The following is an 18388-nucleotide window of genomic DNA, read 5'->3' on the forward strand; positions in this document are numbered from 1 at the left end:
GCCGACCCCCAGCTCCCCACACCTCCCTTTCAGGCAGCTGCAGAGAGCAATGAGGTCTGCCCTGAGCCTCCTCTTGTCCAGCCCAAACCCCCCCAGTTCCCTCAGCCGCTCCTCACAGGACTTGTGCTCCAGGCCCTTCACCAGCTTCGTAGCCCTTCTCTGGACACGCTCCAGGGCCTCGATGTCCTTCTTGTACTGAGGGGCCCAAAACTGAACACAGGACTCGAGGTGTGGCCTCACCAGAGCTGAGGACAGGGGGACGATCACCTCCCTGGTGTGCTGGCTGTACTATTCCCGATACAAACCAGGATGCCGTTGGCCTTCTTGGCCACCTGGGCACACTGCCGGCTCCAGTCCCCCTGCCATGGCAGGGTGGAATATCTTTGAACCGTATGCCTGAGCACAAAAAGCTCCAGCTGAGGCCATAACTGGTGCTCAGCTCATCTTGTCTGTGCCTGCAGCTGCCCTCGCTCAGCACTGTGGGCATCAGCCGGCATCTGTTTTTGAAATGACAGGTTTGCAAGAAACTGTTTTTTTTTCACCTTGACTAGATCACTGCCCCATGTTGCTGCATGTTCCCGCAGGGCTAGAGTACTGGGGAAAGCACAGAAATATTCATATAGTACATCTGCTTTGCTACCACAGCCAATGTACCACTGGAAGTACTGTGGACTGGATCTGCTCCCTGCCTTTTACAGGTGTGACTGAAATCACCCTCAAATCAAGAATCTAAACCAGCCAACACTGAAATGGGGCAGACGAGCTGGAAAAAATGCACTGAGATGCTTTTATTTAAATAACAAGGACTTAAAAATTCTGAGTTTTAATACAAGTTAAATACAATACAGTGAAAATATCAGCTTTTATAGTTTTGCTTGTCTACAGACAGCTTATTTAGAAATTCAATATATTTTACAGCTTATTAACAGTGACACCTGATTCTAACTGCCTGAGCTGCATTTAATAGCAATAGATTGTACAAAATACTGTGATATTCAAAAAAAAAAGCTGGTATACTGTACAAAAATATTTTTACAGTAGCTTGATATCTAAAAATCAGATTAGCTGCATCTGGAATTCACGGTAAAGTGTCCTCTCTCAAGAGGAACTGGTGGATAAATTGCTGAGCTTTCCTCTTTTCCGCTATATCAGGTGTGGGATGTCCAGGAGGAGGTCTAAGTAACAAGCCACCAAATATACTAGCTGCATTTTTGAGAGAGAGAGAGAGAGAGAGCACCAGTCAACAGCAGGCTATCAAAAGTAATTCCACCAACCCCACTCAGTCAAAATGAGAGAGAGCCTTGTTTCAGGATGGGGTGAGATAAAGCTGACAACACGTGCATCTCTTCTGTGTCCCTTTACAGCTTTTTTTCAGGCTACTGCCAGGACAGTGTGTTTCTACAGACTGTTTGATAATTAAATGCTTCAAAAGAGTAGAAGCCATGACTGCAAGCACTTTGGAGAACCGTGTTCTGTTACACAAACTGAAACCCCCCTCTGAACAGAATGGTTATTTTGCTCTCCTTACCAAGAATATTCACATCCAAATGGTTTTTCCCTGAATTTTTCAGTAGTTCTCGTAGAAACGCCATTAGATATTCAAATACATTTTTATGGCATTCTGGCAGCTTAGAGATAATCTGGGTGGAGAAAACAAACAACATTTTTAGTGAAGAAATGGCAATGGCTTAGCAGCTTTATCTACTACCTGTCTGCAAACACAACAGAAACAGCTCTTAATAACCCAAGGCACATCAGTCCTAGATCCATTCTATTACGAGATGATTAAGTTTCTTAGAGCGAAAGCCTGTTATTTGTCTAGCATAAACCAGTCTGCTTCCCCCTCCTTCCAGAACAACAGAAACGGTCTCCCAGCGACGCTGGCATTACCTGGCTGCTCAGCAGGTAGTTGTTGGCACACTCCAAACAGCTGCTGTAGAAGCTGTAGCAGATGACCGGCTCTGGCAGGCTTTCCAGGAAGAGCAGCAGGGCCTCTGCTACCGAGTGGTTGCTGCCAACTGATCCAAAGATGGTTAAGGAAGAGGTGAGCACAGTATGGTCTATTTCTGCTGAAACATTAATCATTGCCTAGGTCTCCAGGAACTCCTGTTGTCCACAGCTTTGAGTTCACATATCAAACTCTGTTTCCACGGGCAGTCAGACACTTACATAGTTCACCAACGATCATTCAGCAGCATAGCAATGACTCTGCAGAGGCATTAGTACTGATTGCAAGTAGCAGTGAAGAGCTGCATATCTCAGCTACCATGAGATGAGAGACAGCAATTTAAAAACCATGATGGAGCACAGAAGACTGATAAAACCTTTCTTGGCTTAGATCTTTTGTTTGGGCAAAGTGAGCCCTACCAGACATCAGTCTAAAAGGATACGGAGGGTATCATGCATTCCTTTGTCCAAACAGTCTCGTATTTGCTCAAATTCAGACCTGAGGCCTGGTTGCTGAAACAGGTCCTCCTGAAAAGACCACCATCAGTCAATCTCAAGGGAAATAAATATTTGGGTAAATAAAGCACTGTCATTATAAACTGGCTGGAAAAATCTCGCTAGATTGGTAGTTATCAGCACCAATCTCACCACGAGCAGTTCTAGTAAGGCTGTGGGACTGCAATAAAAAGCAATGCAGAAGGACAGCTGCTGGTGCATACCACACACGGAACACTGCAACTCAGGGTACTAAGATCACTTATCTCGAAAATGTCCTTTTCTTACCCTTTACCATTGGCCACAAACATCCACAGTTAGCAACGGCTGCCATTACCAGTACCTTGTCCAAAACTAAACGTAATGCAAACAAATTATTTTGCAGTTCCAGCACAAGCACTGCCAACCTGCTGGGAAGCGTTGCGGTATAGGTGATCCACCATCATCCACAGCTCTTTGGGAATTTCCAGAGGCCTTTCAGCTTGAGTAGCAGCATCACTTGTTTCTAGTGGCATCAGGGTCTGAGAGAGGGGAGGAAAAAAAGGAGCTAGCCAACTTCTTGTTCAGCTCTGCAGATTGCTTCACAGAGCTTACACCTGAGAGTTAATACTTGTTACAGAACTGTGCAGCTTCACTCACTAGTCTTCATACAAGACAGGTCCAACAGGCACTTTTGTATCAAAAGTGCAGACAGAAAGAACAAGCTGCTCTCAAACACGCTTCATGTACACTCAGCTCTACGGAAACGTTACATCGTGCCTCACATATGCACACATCTCCATTTAGTGTGGGGAAAGCCAAAGGCTCCAGAGAAAAGGTCTACGTTTAGAAGTAGCACACCTTTTTTAAATGTGCAGGCAGAGCAAACAGTGCCTTACTGTCAGCGATCTACGTGAAATGGGTTGCTTCATCCACGTGAAGCACTACTGCAAGGTGTGAAGATGGTGCGCTAGGGAGCACGAGCTGTACCAGTATTCTCAGACTATGGACCAGGGAAGTGAAAGAAGGCTCTGTAGTAACAGACAGGACTTAACCACCTAGTTTTAATGGTTCCCGTGGGCTCAGAAGGGAAGCTTATCTTTAACTCACAAGGTTCTGAATGGATTCTGCTGACATGTCCTGGATCGGTTCCCGCATGTAACACAGCGTATGAATGGGAGACCCAAAGCAACTGGGCAAGTAGTTTCCTGTTACAGACAGGAAATAATCCTTCCCCCTGTCAAGATGCAAGACCAAGATATCTTCAAGTTTTTCTTCTCCAGAGTTTAAGCGCGTAGCTGTTGATTTATTAACAAATAGCTCCAACTCGATCGTGATCTCAGAATCTGCCAAAACGTAAGAAAACCATACTGATTAAAAAATGGTATTAAACCCATAAGCCTGTAAAAAAGCATAACGTTGTCAAAATAGGAGAGAAAACTAAGCCAAAAGGTGACAATATTAGCTCGTTAACATGAAATGAACAATGAGGAGCTCACCTGGTAGCAGAAAGCCCTTACTAGGATTAGCTATCAGCCACTCCTTGCAATAGGTTTCCTCATCTGGTTTGCTGATAAATTCAAACTGGCAAGGCACTTGTCCATTGCGGATTGTAAACTTCTCTATCTGTAGCTGCATGTATTTAACATCCTCAAAGTGGAACTAGAAACAAACGTCAATCAACATCATCAGCCAATCCCCCCTTGCCAAGCACCACCAGCAATTCCTCATATTCCCGTCCCACAGTTTAATCATTAAGCAGCAAGATATCCAGATTAACCCTCTTGCTCCCACATCCCACCTCTTCCAGGATTAAATAGGATTACACTTGTTTCCAATGTACGCTCAAGTCATTTGCATTAGCGTGCACTTTAAAGCAAATGCTCCCCTCAAATAACCTCAGTGAAACCTGAGAACAAGATAGCTGTAGCCTCAAATGTCTCAGTTGCTTGTCTGTTTTAGTTCCCAACACAAAAAGCAAATGCTGGTTTTGTGACCTTCTCCAAATCCCTCAGTATTTACATTTTATGTTCCTAAGAACAAGCAACAGCAAGGGGCACAAACTGCCCTTTTACTCTCTCACTCTCCACCTCAGAGAGTAACAGAGCTGTGCGTTTCAGCCTGGTATCACAGATGAAATTTGCCTGCACCTAAAGCAGAAACAAATAAATATTTCAAGGATTTGTAAACAGAAAACAGATGAAAGTCAATATACTGTTTCTTTGGAACCAGACCCCACGTTCTAGTATCCATCTAACATACTTCTACCACTAGAATACACTTCTGGTGTAGGAATAGGAATGCTCAATGTGACCAGCAAGTCAGGGCAGATGAACATACCCTACCTCTCTCTGGGAGAGGGTCACCGAGGGAATGTTGGCATTCTCCATCTTATCCAGGGAGCGCACTATTTCCTCAAAGACTTTTCGATAGAGCTCCTCATTCACAACCTTCACCTGAAAAGGACACACACAGCACCAATTGGTATTTACTGTGCCTCTACGGGAGAGCTATAACACAGACTGAAACATGAAGTGGTTCAATTTTAATAGTACGGTAGCACATACAACACATTTGATGAACGGAACCACTTGGAGCACTAATACTCTTATTCCTCCTCAGGACCCAACAATAAAGGACCTTGCTATAAGTAGCATATAACTAGCAAGAGAGGCAAGAGAGTCACCCAGTTATTTTTTGGGTGTTTTTTTCCTTTTTTTTTTTTTTTAAACCACATTCCTGGGCTGTCAATGACGTAGCATGGCTGCACTGCAAGCTGCTGTGAAAATGATCAAGAAAAAAAAGCAAAAGAATACTCATAAATTATTCTGCCGAAGTGAAGTATCACTTAATGCAACCCTAGTTTACTAAGAACAATGATTCCACCTCAATATATTACCTAGCCCACCTTACAAGCCATTGTTCTGTGTAGATGCCATAAAAGTGGGGATAATCCAGCATGAGAGCCTCTCCCCTCCTCCCCCTCTTCCCACACACAGGACGAGGTCAGCAGAGTTATTTCCTTAGATACAGACGTACTTACCCCAATATCAAACACAGAGCTAACTGGCTTGTGATCACTGATCTTCAAAGCCATATGGCTGCGATAGCTCAGCTGGGCAATGTTCTGCCCTTTCCAGAGTATCCGATCGCACCATGCTGGAACACGACACTTCTCACTAGGACAGAGGTAAAAATTACAGTTTCCAGGCACAGTTCAGATGGAGTAACACTGCGAGGCAGAATTCTGCTCTCCCAGGGATTCGGTGTTTTCCTGACAAGGCCAATTTCTGCATTTTTCTTTAACTTTATTTTTACCACATTCAGTGATGACATTAGCCATTGATGTCATCACATATGAAGCAATCACTGTACCTTGTGTCCCAGTCATCGCAGCCAGCATCATATTTGTATGTTGGTTGGAAAGAAATCTCTCCCTCTGTAAAGCCTTCAAAGACCGCTTTTGCATTCATTTGCCTCTTTAGCTACAAAAGAAAAAGGAAATTAAATAAGCTCAAGCACAATTCCCATATGAGCTAAATGGGAGCACCGAGAAGGCTAAGGAGCACCTGCAGGTAGGTGAGGGGGGCATCAGTACCTGGTCATATTGGCAAAGTTCTGAAAATGCTTTCTCATCTACAAGCTGCTTCACTTTTGCCACATCCAGTTCCTCCAGCCGATAGTTGAGGTCACCCAACCATAAGATCACACTGAAAGAGAATGTAGACCAAAGCTACTCTTTCTACCTTGGCTATTTTTAGTTCCCATTCTGCATGTTTGTCACAATCTCTTACTAACTGATGATTTTACTGTTCTTCAATGACTAAATCCTACAACCCACTGAGAAGACTGATGCATATTATTGCCTCATTCCAACTTCATACAGGAAAATAAAACAAGGCCTGGAAGACTGTAAAAAGATAAACGATTGCCAGAACTCTATAGATGACCACTGTCAAAACCAGGGTTATAGTAAAGCCTTTCTGACCCTTCCAGACTAATAATTGCATCGCTAGCCACCCTTCTCACATCCGTGAGAGAACCTTACACCCCACCATGTTCATAAGGCTCTGTCTTGCCACCTGCAGTGAATCAGGTAATCAAAGGGGAAGCATACTCATGTTTGCTAATAGTGAGAGGTGGCAAATTTGGATCCGATTGGCAGAATTGCATCCGAGAGCAGATGTCCTTGAAGTCCTGGTTCCTCCGCTCATATTCCTCCGTGTGAGCTGCAAGGTGAGAATTCACAATGCACACACTAGTGTTATGGAATTTAAACCTTATGGCAACACCACCTTTGTTACCCTGAAAGATAAAGACAAAGATGCTGGTCAGAAGCTTTTGTTCTGTACACAACGGATGAATCCAGAAATGAGCTAACGGCAGTGGACAAGCCAGAAGACATTGAGGCAGACCATTTAATTCCAGAAGAAGGAAAAGGCTGAAAACCCAATTGGTGATAATTACTTCATGAATTTAAGCCAGGAACTCATGTGAGGATTTCACACAGCAACAGAACACGGCAAGCAAATTTACAGAACACAGTTTGTAATTCAGGATTTAGTTAATACAAAAGGAAATTCAAATCAACAAGGGAGCTGGTCAGTTGCTTCAACAAGTCCTGAAACCCGTTTAGCAACAAACAAGACCTTTCAACACAGACAATAAAAAAAAAAAAAGTAAGTGGAGGAGGAAGCACACGGCTTAGCTGGCCAAAAACACCTCTGCCAAGTTATAGCTGCAGTGTTCATGAAACTACAACCAAAGGGCACAGACTTCATTCCAGTGATGCAGAATGGCAAGAGGCCAATAAGTCCTCCTCAAGAAAACTATAATCTGGATAGACACATTTCTTCTACTCATGTTTCCTCGCATTAATTGCTTTGAGCAAAATCACAGCCAGCATCAAGCTACGTGAGACTGGGGCCCCACACAGCCCAGCACATGAAATCAGGAAAAAGCCTTCAAAGAAGCCTTTCCCACAAGGTCTATGAGCTTTTGAGAACACATGGTGATTCCCTCTAGCAACAGCCTGAGCTGTCACAGAGACGGGACTCTACATTTCTAAAAGCAGCTGCCTCCTTTAGCTAGAGGAATAACCACTACATCTAAGGAGTGGAGCTCCCCAGGGCTCTCCTAAGTCTCACCCCTTCTCACGCACAGTTGTCATTCTTACCATCCTCCCCATGATGCCAGTTCCCACAGTCTCAATTTCCACCTCGGAGATGTTCAAAGCAAGGTCTGCTTTCACATACAACAGAAGCATTATTCCCACAAGCCGCACAAGTTTCACCTGAAAAATAGGTCCTGTTGCATTAAATACTAGAATGGGAGAAGGCACGTTGTCCCCCAGCCCAGAACAAGGGTCAGCAAAACACAGATGAAGGAGAGTTCCAGGCTCATCCAACAGCCCACCTCGCCACACAGTACGCAGGCACTCTATCAGCACAGCACAAGAGGGAGCCAGGGACCAACACCACAGTAAAGGAAGCCGGAGCCCAAAGCAAAGGCCAAAGCACAGGCAGCCCATAGAAGGAGCTTCCCTTAAACAAGCGACAAGAGACAAAGCAGACCCACGGAGCAGGAGCCAAAACACAGGCAGTGTTCCTACCAAGATACCTTCACGCCTCGTTCCACCATGCATTATGGAGACAGACATGGCAGATGCTAAGACGCTTCCTACTCACTTCCCCCAAGACAGCAGGAGCTTCATTTATGCACGGTGCCTAGCTGCTCCCTCCTGTCCTGCCCTCTGCCTTGGCACCCTGCACAGTAACACTACCTACTTCACCTTCAGAGCACTTCTGACTGAGCAAAAGCTGCAGACAATGAACCTCTGGAAGACACAGCAATTGAAAACAGGAAAAAGCAAAGTGAAAAGAGGCCCAAGTGGAAAATGATTCCACATTCAAACCTCCCCAAAAGCCCCATTTACCTTTGCATATTTGGCATCTGGGTGAAGACTATCAGTTACAGCTTTAAACCATTCTTCTTCCTTCGGTGTGTCATTGAAAAAGAAGGCTTCTTTACTCAGATCAAGCTCCTGGAAACTGCAGTAGAAGAAGAAACCCATGTGTGCACGCACTTTTTTTTTATAACTCCAGCCCTTCCCTCCAGGGAAGAACTAAAACAATTTATACTCACACTAAATTGGTAACTTAAAACTCAAATTCAGTTATGCTGATTTCAGAGGCAAGTTAAATGTAAAGCTAATTGTTAGAATTAAATGGAACAGTATTAAAGATTTTGCAAAACTGCAGTGCCAAAGAGTCCAAACACTAGCAGAATAACAGCCCTTTCAGGCTACGCAAACACACACTCTAGAGCTGTGCAACAGAGTAAGGCAACGCAAACATTCCTCAGCTGTGATGTCTTGGCTGAACACCTCATGCTACAGATCACAAGCAAGCAGCCAGAGTCAAGGTTTGGAAGGAAGAGCCAGAAAGAGACACTCACCCCACGCAGTAAATGTCTGGAGGCTCCGCGTCACATCTCAGCCAGGGCTGGAGGCTTTCCCTGGGTGACTGACCATTCACATTATAAGTCCCGACAAAAAATCTGCAAAGAATTCACTTTTGTTAAATCCCAGAGCTGCAAATACCACTAGTATTAGCCCATGTACTTAATAATAATTATGTACGAGTAACTTGTTTCCAGGAGGGATTAGGACAATGTGACAAAGTCTAAATTCCTACAACAATCTAATTACAGTAGCGTCTTTATAGCCTGTTTTACAGAAGGATGCACATTTTTGCATAGAGTGTAAAAAGACATAAGAATAGAGCTGTGCAGTAGCAGTTCGAAATGATAAATTCATTGAACGACCTGCATAAATGGATTTTAACCACAGTAAAGCTTTTGTCCTGATTATATATTTCACCCAAGCTCTTATGAGCTTAGTAGGACAATTGCAAGGCTAACAGTAAACAGGAGCGAGAGAGGCGGCCAGGGGTGCACAGAATTGATGTATTTCCAGGCATAGGAAACTTACTCCCACCCCCAAAACAAGCTCTTCTCGGGAACGATCATTACCTGAAGTTCTGGATGTACGTGTAGGAATCCTCCCTTTGTACGAGCTGAGATTTAACAATAGTATCTCTTAGTCCAAACTTTGGTTCTGATAAGATTGAAGCCATGTTTGAAACCATTACGCTGGAGGACCGCACCATTTCAGTTTTCACATCAGATTTGACTTTGCTTTGCCTGGAAGGGAAAACAAAATTGCTAGATGAAGCCCAGAATAAACACACACCCTGAGCAGCTTATTTCTGCTACTGAGGACGTGATTCTCATTTACCTGTCTGTTTCACTGATCAGTGTGCAGAATAAGCAAACAAGACTGAAACGAGCATTTCTTAGAACAGCTCAGACCTCCTCTAGATAAAACCAGTTTAACTAACTGAAATAACAACCCGTTCCCCCTAAGCTGGTGCAGCCTGTTGAGTCAGGGCAGACCTTGTTCACCTGTACACAAAGCCGTACACATTTCCTGCTTACAGGAACAGGGAGATGCAGATCTCATCTCCCCCTGCTCAGCCCTTCTGACCTCAGCAGAAGAATGAAAAACTGTTTGTTTTCATGGTGGAAAAGTCCCAGCTCTATCTAGAAAGGAGGCGGCAAAGAGTAGATGGGGACAGAGGTGGTTTTATTTAGTATCTTGTTGCTCTGTGATTTACTGCAGACTCCTTTTGCAACAGTAGTAATGCCACAGCTTGGGAGTTCCCACAAGCAAGTGCATGATATAAATTTAAGGTCAACAACCTACACATGAGTGCCAAGGACGGCACAGAGACAGACTTTGAAGGATATGCAGCAGGGTCCACAAAGTCCTGGGAACTGGAAAATGAAACTCTTAACATTTTAAGAGTGTATCTATGAGACATGGTGGCCCTAAGCCAATGCTCTCTGAATTCAAAACAAACAACGCTAGCAGGTCCTGTCCCACCAAAGAGCAAAATATGCCCAAATAGGGGGACTAGCAGGACTGGCTCTGAGAGGCAGTGCTGAAATTCCCACTCAAGTTTTGACAGCGTGCTTATGCTGAGCTTTTTTTCTCTCCTAGCTAGAATCTGTGATTCTCTTCCCAAAAAGTTGCCAGCTACTGCTCTAGATCCTGCTACCTCTGATGACCGCAGCTGGCACAGTTGCCAGCACCTGGAAGCAGATAATGCAGCAGGCAGATTCCTCAAGCCCCCGTGTCTGCACAGACGTGTCACGCTGGGACCAGAACGACCAACTTCCCCATGTGGTTTCCAGCTGAAAACCAGGAAACCCAGACAGAAAGCTATCTGCAATTTGTCTTCCCCTCGACATCAAAATATCAACAGCTTGCCCACTGCAGCTCATTCCGTCTGTGCACAATCATACAGAAGCACACTGAAGTTTGGTGCTATATATATTTACTGTCAACAAAGAGCCTCTGCAAAGGGGAGGCACAGCTGGACAGGCAAAGAAACATTGCCGCCACTTTTACACCTCACTAGACCCTCCCCAGAGAGCTGATGCACACAAGTATTGCTTCAACTACTTCAACGAAAATACACCAGAAGTGAGAGGGAAACCATACCTGGGAGCACCTTTATCAGTGCTGTCATGGCTCCAGTTCTGATTAACTGCAAGTTTTTTTCCATTCTGCTTGATGCCTTCAGAGCCAACCACTTCTGGAAAAAAAAAATCAAGTTTCACATGAAACACAAAGTGTTCTTTAACTTATCAACACACTTAGGCAAACAGAAGGGAAAACCAATGGGCAGAATATAGTTTAGGCTTGTACAGAGAAACAATGTGTCCCACAGACTCTCTTTTTGTTATCTGATCAGCTCATCTTATTTTGACAGAACTGTTTGGTGGTGACGCAGCTTCCCCTGCAGAGGAAGGACTTACACCAGCGTGCCATAAGGCCACAGAGAGCAGCAGAGCTGCCGGCTCTCTTTCAGAGCTAAGCCAAACCAGGACTGGCACCATAAAATCCAGGGCTTTATCCTGGAAATCCAGAAAAACTAAGCTAATAATTAGTTTTTTCTTTCTGAAGCAAGATGGGAAGTACAAGGAAAGGAAGAAAAAAGACTAAACACACTAACATTTAAAGGGTTTGGGCCTCTCTGCAGAAACAGAGCAAAGCACAGGAGCCCTTCCCTGCAAAGCAGTGCAGTAGTCACCATACAAACCTGCCACAACTCAGCAGAAATAAGTGCTGCCATGTAAATCCAACGTTCCTGAAGAAGTAACAGGGCAGCTAGTATGCAAATGCAGCTAAATACAGGTGCAACGCTAAACACGTTATACCATGTTAGCAAAATTTGACCAGTCTCAGCATTTGTTTCAGCTATGCCATTCTGCTGATAAGTGGCAAAGTAACAGTTAAAGCAGAGAATTTTGCATGGGGTTTTCCCTGCTTAAGGTGCAAAAACAGCAATATCAAGGCAACAACACTTCGCACACCAGTCTAATGATGATATACAAAATGTAAGCTTGTAAGATTTCTACTCATTCGGCTGAGCTTCTCCTTCCGTGAGCACTACCCAGAAAAATTAAAGTTTTATCACTGTCATAGTACACCCTCTAGGACAAGAGCACAAACCAGAAACAGAACTTAAAGTACTTTACACAAGCACTCAGAATATAAACAAGCTGACAAGAAGTGGCCATATTCTCAGCTTGGAAAACCTCTTCTGCCCAAAGAGCCCTCCCAGAATAAAGACTCTGTAAGGGGATTAACCGGAGGCTGTTTCCAGAAGAGCACATGATTCAAGCCTCATTACAGATCACACAAGCAAAGTCCTGTGGCAATGAGCAGGAGCAGCCTTTGCTAAAACAAACTCTGAAATTAGCAGTGTGCATCTCTGCTAGCAGAAACGCGTTTGGCTTCGGATGCAGCATCACCAAGTTTCAGTACTCTCTCAGAGTTCATTCAACCACAAGCGTTTCCCAGACACCTATTTTAATGCTCTTAAACAAAAGCTTAAATTAATTAAAATTAACTTAAATTTAAGTTAACATTTAAATGAACAAGATATGCCTGCTCCTCGAAGAAAGATGAACGTTTCTCTCTATCTGCAGTTCAGTGCTGCACCACGAAGCGCAGTCCCAGTGAGCTCGGGCAGAGCCACGAATTTTCTCCATAGGCATTAAGTGCTTAATCAGAGCTGAGCTCGAGCCTCCGCAAGTTTTCCTGATAAAGACCATGCGAGGGATCTTGACAGTGACAAGAACCAACTTGAACTTTCACAGTAAAGAGCAAAGCAACCAGACAACTGTTGCTTTGGTAGCAGGAAGGGAGCAGAGGTTCATCTTTATTACCCGCAGACGCCAACAGCACTGGGCAGCAGGCAGGAGCTGGTTGTGCCGCTGCTGGCAAGGTTTGTGCGCCTGCTCAGTGCTGCTGGCACAGCTGCTACGCAGGGCGAGATGGCAAGCCAAAGATCACAGCCATACATTGTACCTTGGCATTTAAAAAAATATATTTTTGCTGATGATGTTATGTAGGATTCTCTTTAGAAAGAGATTAGCCCTGGGAACGGGCTGTTTCCTTCAGATAAATTCACATCTAGATAGGAGGTTGCTCAAGCCAGAGGAGGTCTGTATATTAGCAATCTAACGTGGAATATTTTAGCAAGATAATGACCTTATGTAATAATTGAACTGGGCACAGAAATAAAGGGCAACGTGCAGAGATAAGAAAGCAGCAGAATCAGGATTTGCAGCTAGAAGGGACTTACAAAACGAAGCCTTTCTTATTAAACGTGTGCAGCGGCGTTATAATACTGTTCTAAAGCAGTTCGATGTCACCTCTCTTCTGGATAAAGCAGGATCCAGGCTTAGTGCTGGAAGGGGGAATTAAATTAGCCTTGCCATCAGTTGTGTCAGTCTCAGCCAGCCCACTCTTTGCGTAACGAAGTGCACGCAGCAGTCCATGCGGGACGGCGCTACGCCTGGCTGGAGGGAAGTCACTTTGTGCTTTTTGCTGTTCCAAATGAAGCAAAACTGCAGTTGTGATTGTGACCGTGCACACAGATGGGATTTTAGATAAGGGTATTAACTGAAATTGGGAACATAAACTATGGACATTTAAATTCCATTATAGATTCTCTCATTCATTAACCAGCCTTAATCCACAGAAGGTACAACAAACCAATATTACCACTAGCAAATGGCCGCATTCACACAGTATTTAAATGTGATTTGATTTGCCTATGAAAGTTGCTCACTCAGTACTCATGTTCATTTAATGACAGAGCAAGAGCTAGTAATGGAAAACAGCAGACAAAAGCTCATTCTATATCAATTTATATTCCAAAAAAATCCCAAGTGATGGCAGAGAGCGCTTTCTTCTTCTAACATGAGAAAAAAAAAATCCCTAAACTCCTCCAACTCAAGAAAAACACAATCAAGCCTTGAAAAGGCAACTTTGTCAAAGCTCAAAGGCATGACTTGATAGGAGAACTACTTTCCAACAAGCTTACAATTCAAAGAGTGTTACTGTGCTCCAGATACAACAAAAACAAACCAGCAAAGGAACCGGCTTGTGTTTCATTCAGCATGCTTTTAGGGACGTGGTTTAGTGGGTGATATTGGTGGTAGGGGGACGGTTGGACCACATGGTCTTGGAGGGCTTTTCCAACCTTGATGATTCTAGGATTCTATGCCCAGGTCTCCCCCAGTCAGTTCTAAGCAATGAGTTAAAATGCCATGTCTGAACAGATGTTCCCAGATCCCTACCTTGGCTCAATCCAATTTGTGCAGTTGCCTGAGGTCTGAGTTACAAAATCCATCCTTTCTCTCTTTTTTTTTTTTTTAAACACACAACTGACAGCGAAATAAAAAGAAGGAACATCGGTGGCACCAAACTGCACCCACGTGAATACGAGGAGCCCAGCCGAGCTGAAAGTGGGTAAAGCAGAAACGGTTCGATTTTGATTTTGAATCCCACCCCAACTTCCAGGAATTGTTCCAGCTCTGCGCTGACTTCTAGGAATCGCCCTTTCTCACAAACTCACTTTGCAAAGGGAAAAAGCAGCAGCAGCAGCGACCGGGGGCATGTGCGATACGCATCGAGCCGGCAAGAGGAAGAGGCCGATGCCACAGCGCTGAGAGCGAGGGCGAAGGCAGCAGCGCTGCGGGACTGCTGCGAGGTGCAGCCAGGGCACACGAAGGCCGGCGGTGAAGAAAGCCAAGCCTCCAAAACCTGTCAGGCCCTGCAAGCGCTGCCTAGGCTGGCACAGGGCTGTGGTGCCTGGACAGGGCGATCCCATAGCGGGCAAAGCTCTTCTGGCAATGCCCCCCCGACGTGCTTCTCTTCGCTGCCTGCGATTCTCTGCCCGCAGAGGAAGCCCCAGAAGCAGAAGGGCTCTGCAAGACCCCACCAGCTGCCTCCACGCGCCCTAAATTCACTGCCCCAACCCCCGGAGCCCCCCCCGGCCCCTCAGGGAGCTGCCGAGCCCCGCGTCCGAGAGCCGAGCCCTTTCCCTTCCCCTCTCAAAACGCTCCCCGAGCCCCACAAGCCGCCAGGACCCCCCACACCCGGCCGGGTCCCCCCGGAGCCACCGCCACCGGCCGGCCCGGGCAGAACGGCTCTGCTACCGCCGGGAGGCGCCGAGCCGAGCCGGGCCGAGCCGTGCCAGGCGGCTCCCCCGCCTCCAGCCCCGCTCCCGGCCCCCTCCGGCAGCAGCGGGTCCCGCCGGGTCCCCATAGACCCCCGCAGCCCCCGGGCTCACCTCGGCGGGGCCTCCCGCCCGCCGACATCGCGGCAGCTCGGCCGCTGCCGGCCCCGCTCCGCCCCAGCCCGGCTCCGCCCGGCATGGGGCGGCGCTCGGGGCCCGCCCGCCCCCGAGCAGGGACGGGACGGGGACGGGGACGGGGCCTGGGCCGCGGAGAGGTGTCTGGTGGCAGAGCGGCAGGGCCCGGGGCGGCCGCTGACAGCTCTGGGAGCAGCGAGAGCCAGCCCCAGGCCCACGGAGCTGCCCTAGAGCCGTCACGGAGCTGCCCCAGGGCCCCGGAGACATCCTGGAGGTGCTCCGGAGTCGATCCGGAGCCGCCTCAGGGCCCTGGAGATGCCCCGGAGCCGTCACGGAGCTGCCCCAAGGCCCCGAAGCCATCCTGGAGTTGCTCCGGAGTCGCTCCAGAGCCTCCCCAGGGCCCTGGAGCTATCCCGGGAGATGCCCCTAGGCCCTGGAGTGCTCCCCAGGTGCTGTCTTCCCGGCCAGAGTGAAAGGTGACGGCCGTGGGCATAGAGATTTGCGTGCTTGTGTCCTCCTGGAGCAGCACACACCTTCAGCACATTTGCTAAAGGGGCACCAAGCTGCAGGCACAGAGGAAGATGCTGGTGGAAAAAGTGCCAGGCTGTGAGAAAAAGCAAGAAGGGGGTGAGCAGACGCAGAGCATCTGAGGTGACAGCTTGCGGTCACTCAGGGCATGCAAAATAAATTTCCATGTGGCCTTCTGACTGCACAGTGCATGGGTTGGTCACAGCTCAAAGTGCTGCTGAGCTCTCTGATGCTGCACAATCGTTACCCTAGCAAAGCGTCACAGCTCAGCACCGGTTTCAGCAGCAGAGGCTGACGCTGCTCTTCCTCACAAGACTACAAACACAAGCCACCAGCCAGGCTCCCTGCGCCTCTAACACCGAGCACACGCAGAGCTCGTACCTGGGCTGCACCTGCTGATCTCCTGCAGGAACGTGCGCGTGTGGGAGCCAAAGGGCAATCGCACCGTGAGTCGATCGTCTTCTGAACTGATCTGGACCGTCACATCGGAGCCTGTCAATAATGGGAGGAGAAGAGCTCATGGTTGGTGCTGCCAAGCACTCAGAAACACCCAGCATTTTCTACACTCTGCAGCAGCTGGTGCACACATACAGACTCTATCAATAAGTCTCCCCGGGTCTTTCTTTTTCACATTTTACATGAGAATGCCATTTAAAAATATAAAAATCACTGTTTGTAATAATTTTTGTTCCATTCATTCAGTGACAGTGAATGCATTTGGTGGCCACTGCGGTAGGTGTTAAGCAGCACCACGTCCACTGATGCCAGCCCAAACTGCTGCTGATACCAGGCGTTTGCCATCACTGCTCTGGTACCGTCCCACCCAAATGCCTCCAAGACATTTTGTAGATGTTGTCTTAGCAGGAAGATATGTAACAGTCTCTGCATGCTCCACTAACGTGGTTTTGCTGGTCACCCCTTGTTACATCTTGTGTGTTTTGATAACAGACACAAATAGCTGTGCCTGAGAGAAACCCTGGAAGGGCCGATAATTGATCTTTCAGCAGCTGTTTAAAAACATTTGGAGAAGCGGTTACTCTGGTTGAACAGGAGTGACAACGCTCTGTCTGCACGAGCAGAGTAATGGCAAACAGCTCACCCAGGAAGACAAGATCCTCTTGTTCCACAGCGTACACCTACAGAGGAGTATCCTCTGTCTACAGCTCAGAGCACAAAAGTGCGTCCTTCTGCCCTGCTGCGTGCAGCTGGTGCAGGGCCCGGGGATTTCTAGAGCACTGACACTTAAACAGCAACAAAACTCACCGATGACATGAAGGTCACTGTCAGGTATCACTGCAAAAGCAAAAGAAAGTTCAGTCAGAAGCAAAGCAACAGGATTGCTGACTACAAAAATACTTCAAGGCTGGGGAGCTCAGTAAGGTCCTCAGGCCCCAAATGTTCCCTGCAAGCACGGGAATGGGCAGAGCAGACCTGCCGGGGCAGGAGGCCGTGGGTGATGCTTGGTAGGACACAGAGCGCTCTGGATTGCAGAACGATTAATCTGGCGGGGCCCTACCAGCTATGCCATGTGGTTCATAAGCTTCACCAGGGATTATAAATTGAAGAGAAAATGGGAAGGGCTGAGTAGATCTCAAGTTTTAGCCAGCAGAGCAACAAAATATGGACTCCAAATCCCTCCACCCCCTTCTTCAGAGGTGGTCACTACACCCCCAAAGCGCGTTCATACCTTCTTGCACTGTAAACCCTTCTCTGATGGGGATGACTTTCTCCAGCCAGACATCCTCAGCGGTTATGGCCATCCGCCGGTGACTGTAAATGTAGATCCTACAAGCATGGAGCAGACACAGAGGTAATGCCTCCCCTCTGGCATCTCTGCAGGTAGGGGCAGACCCCATCCCATCCAGCAGCAGCTGCCAACGTGGCCTCATGCAAATCCCCAAGCAACCTCTCCACCACGCACCCACCGTCCCGCTTACCCTGTCATTTAAATAAAAATATGTTCATGTTACTGGCAACACACACCAAGCCCACATCTGCAGGGCCTGGGCTCGCCTCGTTACCCGTCTGTACAGCACAGCAGGAGAAATGCCAAGGCACAACTCCTTCCAAACAGTGCTCTATCAGACCTCGCCCTGGTAGAAAGTGCTTGGGGATAGGAAGGGATTTCAGGCACTTTCCAAGGCCTACAAAAAACCTGTCAAGCTGTGCTGCAGCCTCTCCTCCTGCCAGCAGCATCCCCCCGCCCTCCCCGCTCCGGCACCTACGCGTGCTCTCCGCAGCTCTCCACCAGGCCCAGCAGCCGGCTCTCCACGCTCTCCCCACCAGCCAGGGTTCCCTGCACGGCCTTCGGTTGGGGTCAAGGAACAGCAAACAGAGATGGGATCCCGGCGGGGCCTCCTCAAACCGGGGTGGGCCCGGAAAAGGGAGGAAAGCCAGCATCACCGCAGCACAAAGGATATGATTCGACACATCGCTCCACCGGCCAGGGTCTCCTGGATGGCCACCGACTGGTCCATGCTCCGCGCCCAAGAAGCGAGAGCCGGCGGTCCCGAAGCAGGCCCCGAAGCAGGCGGGGAACAGCAGCAGCAGCAGCCCTGGGGTGATGCCAAGCTCCGCGATGCAGCTCAGGGAGGCTGGACCAGGACTGGGACCGGGACCAGGACTGGGACCAGGGATATGGCCACGCTCGGTCCCACAGAGGCTCCCGGGCACCCCTCACTTCTTGTCCCACTCCCAGCTGGGCT

The 18388-nt window shown here is 47.6% G+C and overlaps 1 protein-coding gene across 2 annotated transcripts; it reads right to left on the reverse strand.

The window, feature by feature from the left end:
• Positions 1 to 773: 773 nt before the first annotated feature.
• Positions 774 to 18314, reverse strand: INPP5B (inositol polyphosphate-5-phosphatase B). Of its 2 annotated transcripts, XM_040535315.1 has the most exons (22): positions 18104 to 18314; positions 17909 to 17988; positions 17371 to 17468; positions 16947 to 16976; positions 16065 to 16175; positions 10988 to 11081; positions 9454 to 9624; positions 8878 to 8979; positions 8357 to 8471; positions 7598 to 7714; positions 6539 to 6726; positions 6020 to 6131; positions 5797 to 5906; positions 5465 to 5600; positions 4767 to 4877; positions 3921 to 4083; positions 3532 to 3767; positions 2850 to 2963; positions 2391 to 2475; positions 1891 to 2018; positions 1529 to 1640; positions 774 to 1203 (listed from the first exon to the last, which is right to left on the reverse strand). In XM_040535315.1, exons 1-22 carry the CDS (start codon positions 18158 to 18160, stop codon positions 1079 to 1081), a joined length of 2595 nt encoding a protein of 864 aa, XP_040391249.1. In that variant the 5' UTR covers positions 18161 to 18314; the 3' UTR covers positions 774 to 1078. The 2 variants fall into 2 exon arrangements, with proteins under 2 accessions (XP_040391249.1, XP_040391251.1); XM_040535317.1 differs by lacking the exons at positions 16065 to 16175; positions 16947 to 16976; positions 17371 to 17468; positions 17909 to 17988; positions 18104 to 18314 and adding an exon at positions 15135 to 15219.
• Positions 18315 to 18388: the final 74 nt, after the last annotated feature.

This window comes from Cygnus olor, chromosome 23 (genome assembly GCF_009769625.2).
Source record: "Cygnus olor isolate bCygOlo1 chromosome 23, bCygOlo1.pri.v2, whole genome shotgun sequence".
NCBI lineage: Eukaryota > Metazoa > Chordata > Aves > Anseriformes > Anatidae > Cygnus > Cygnus olor.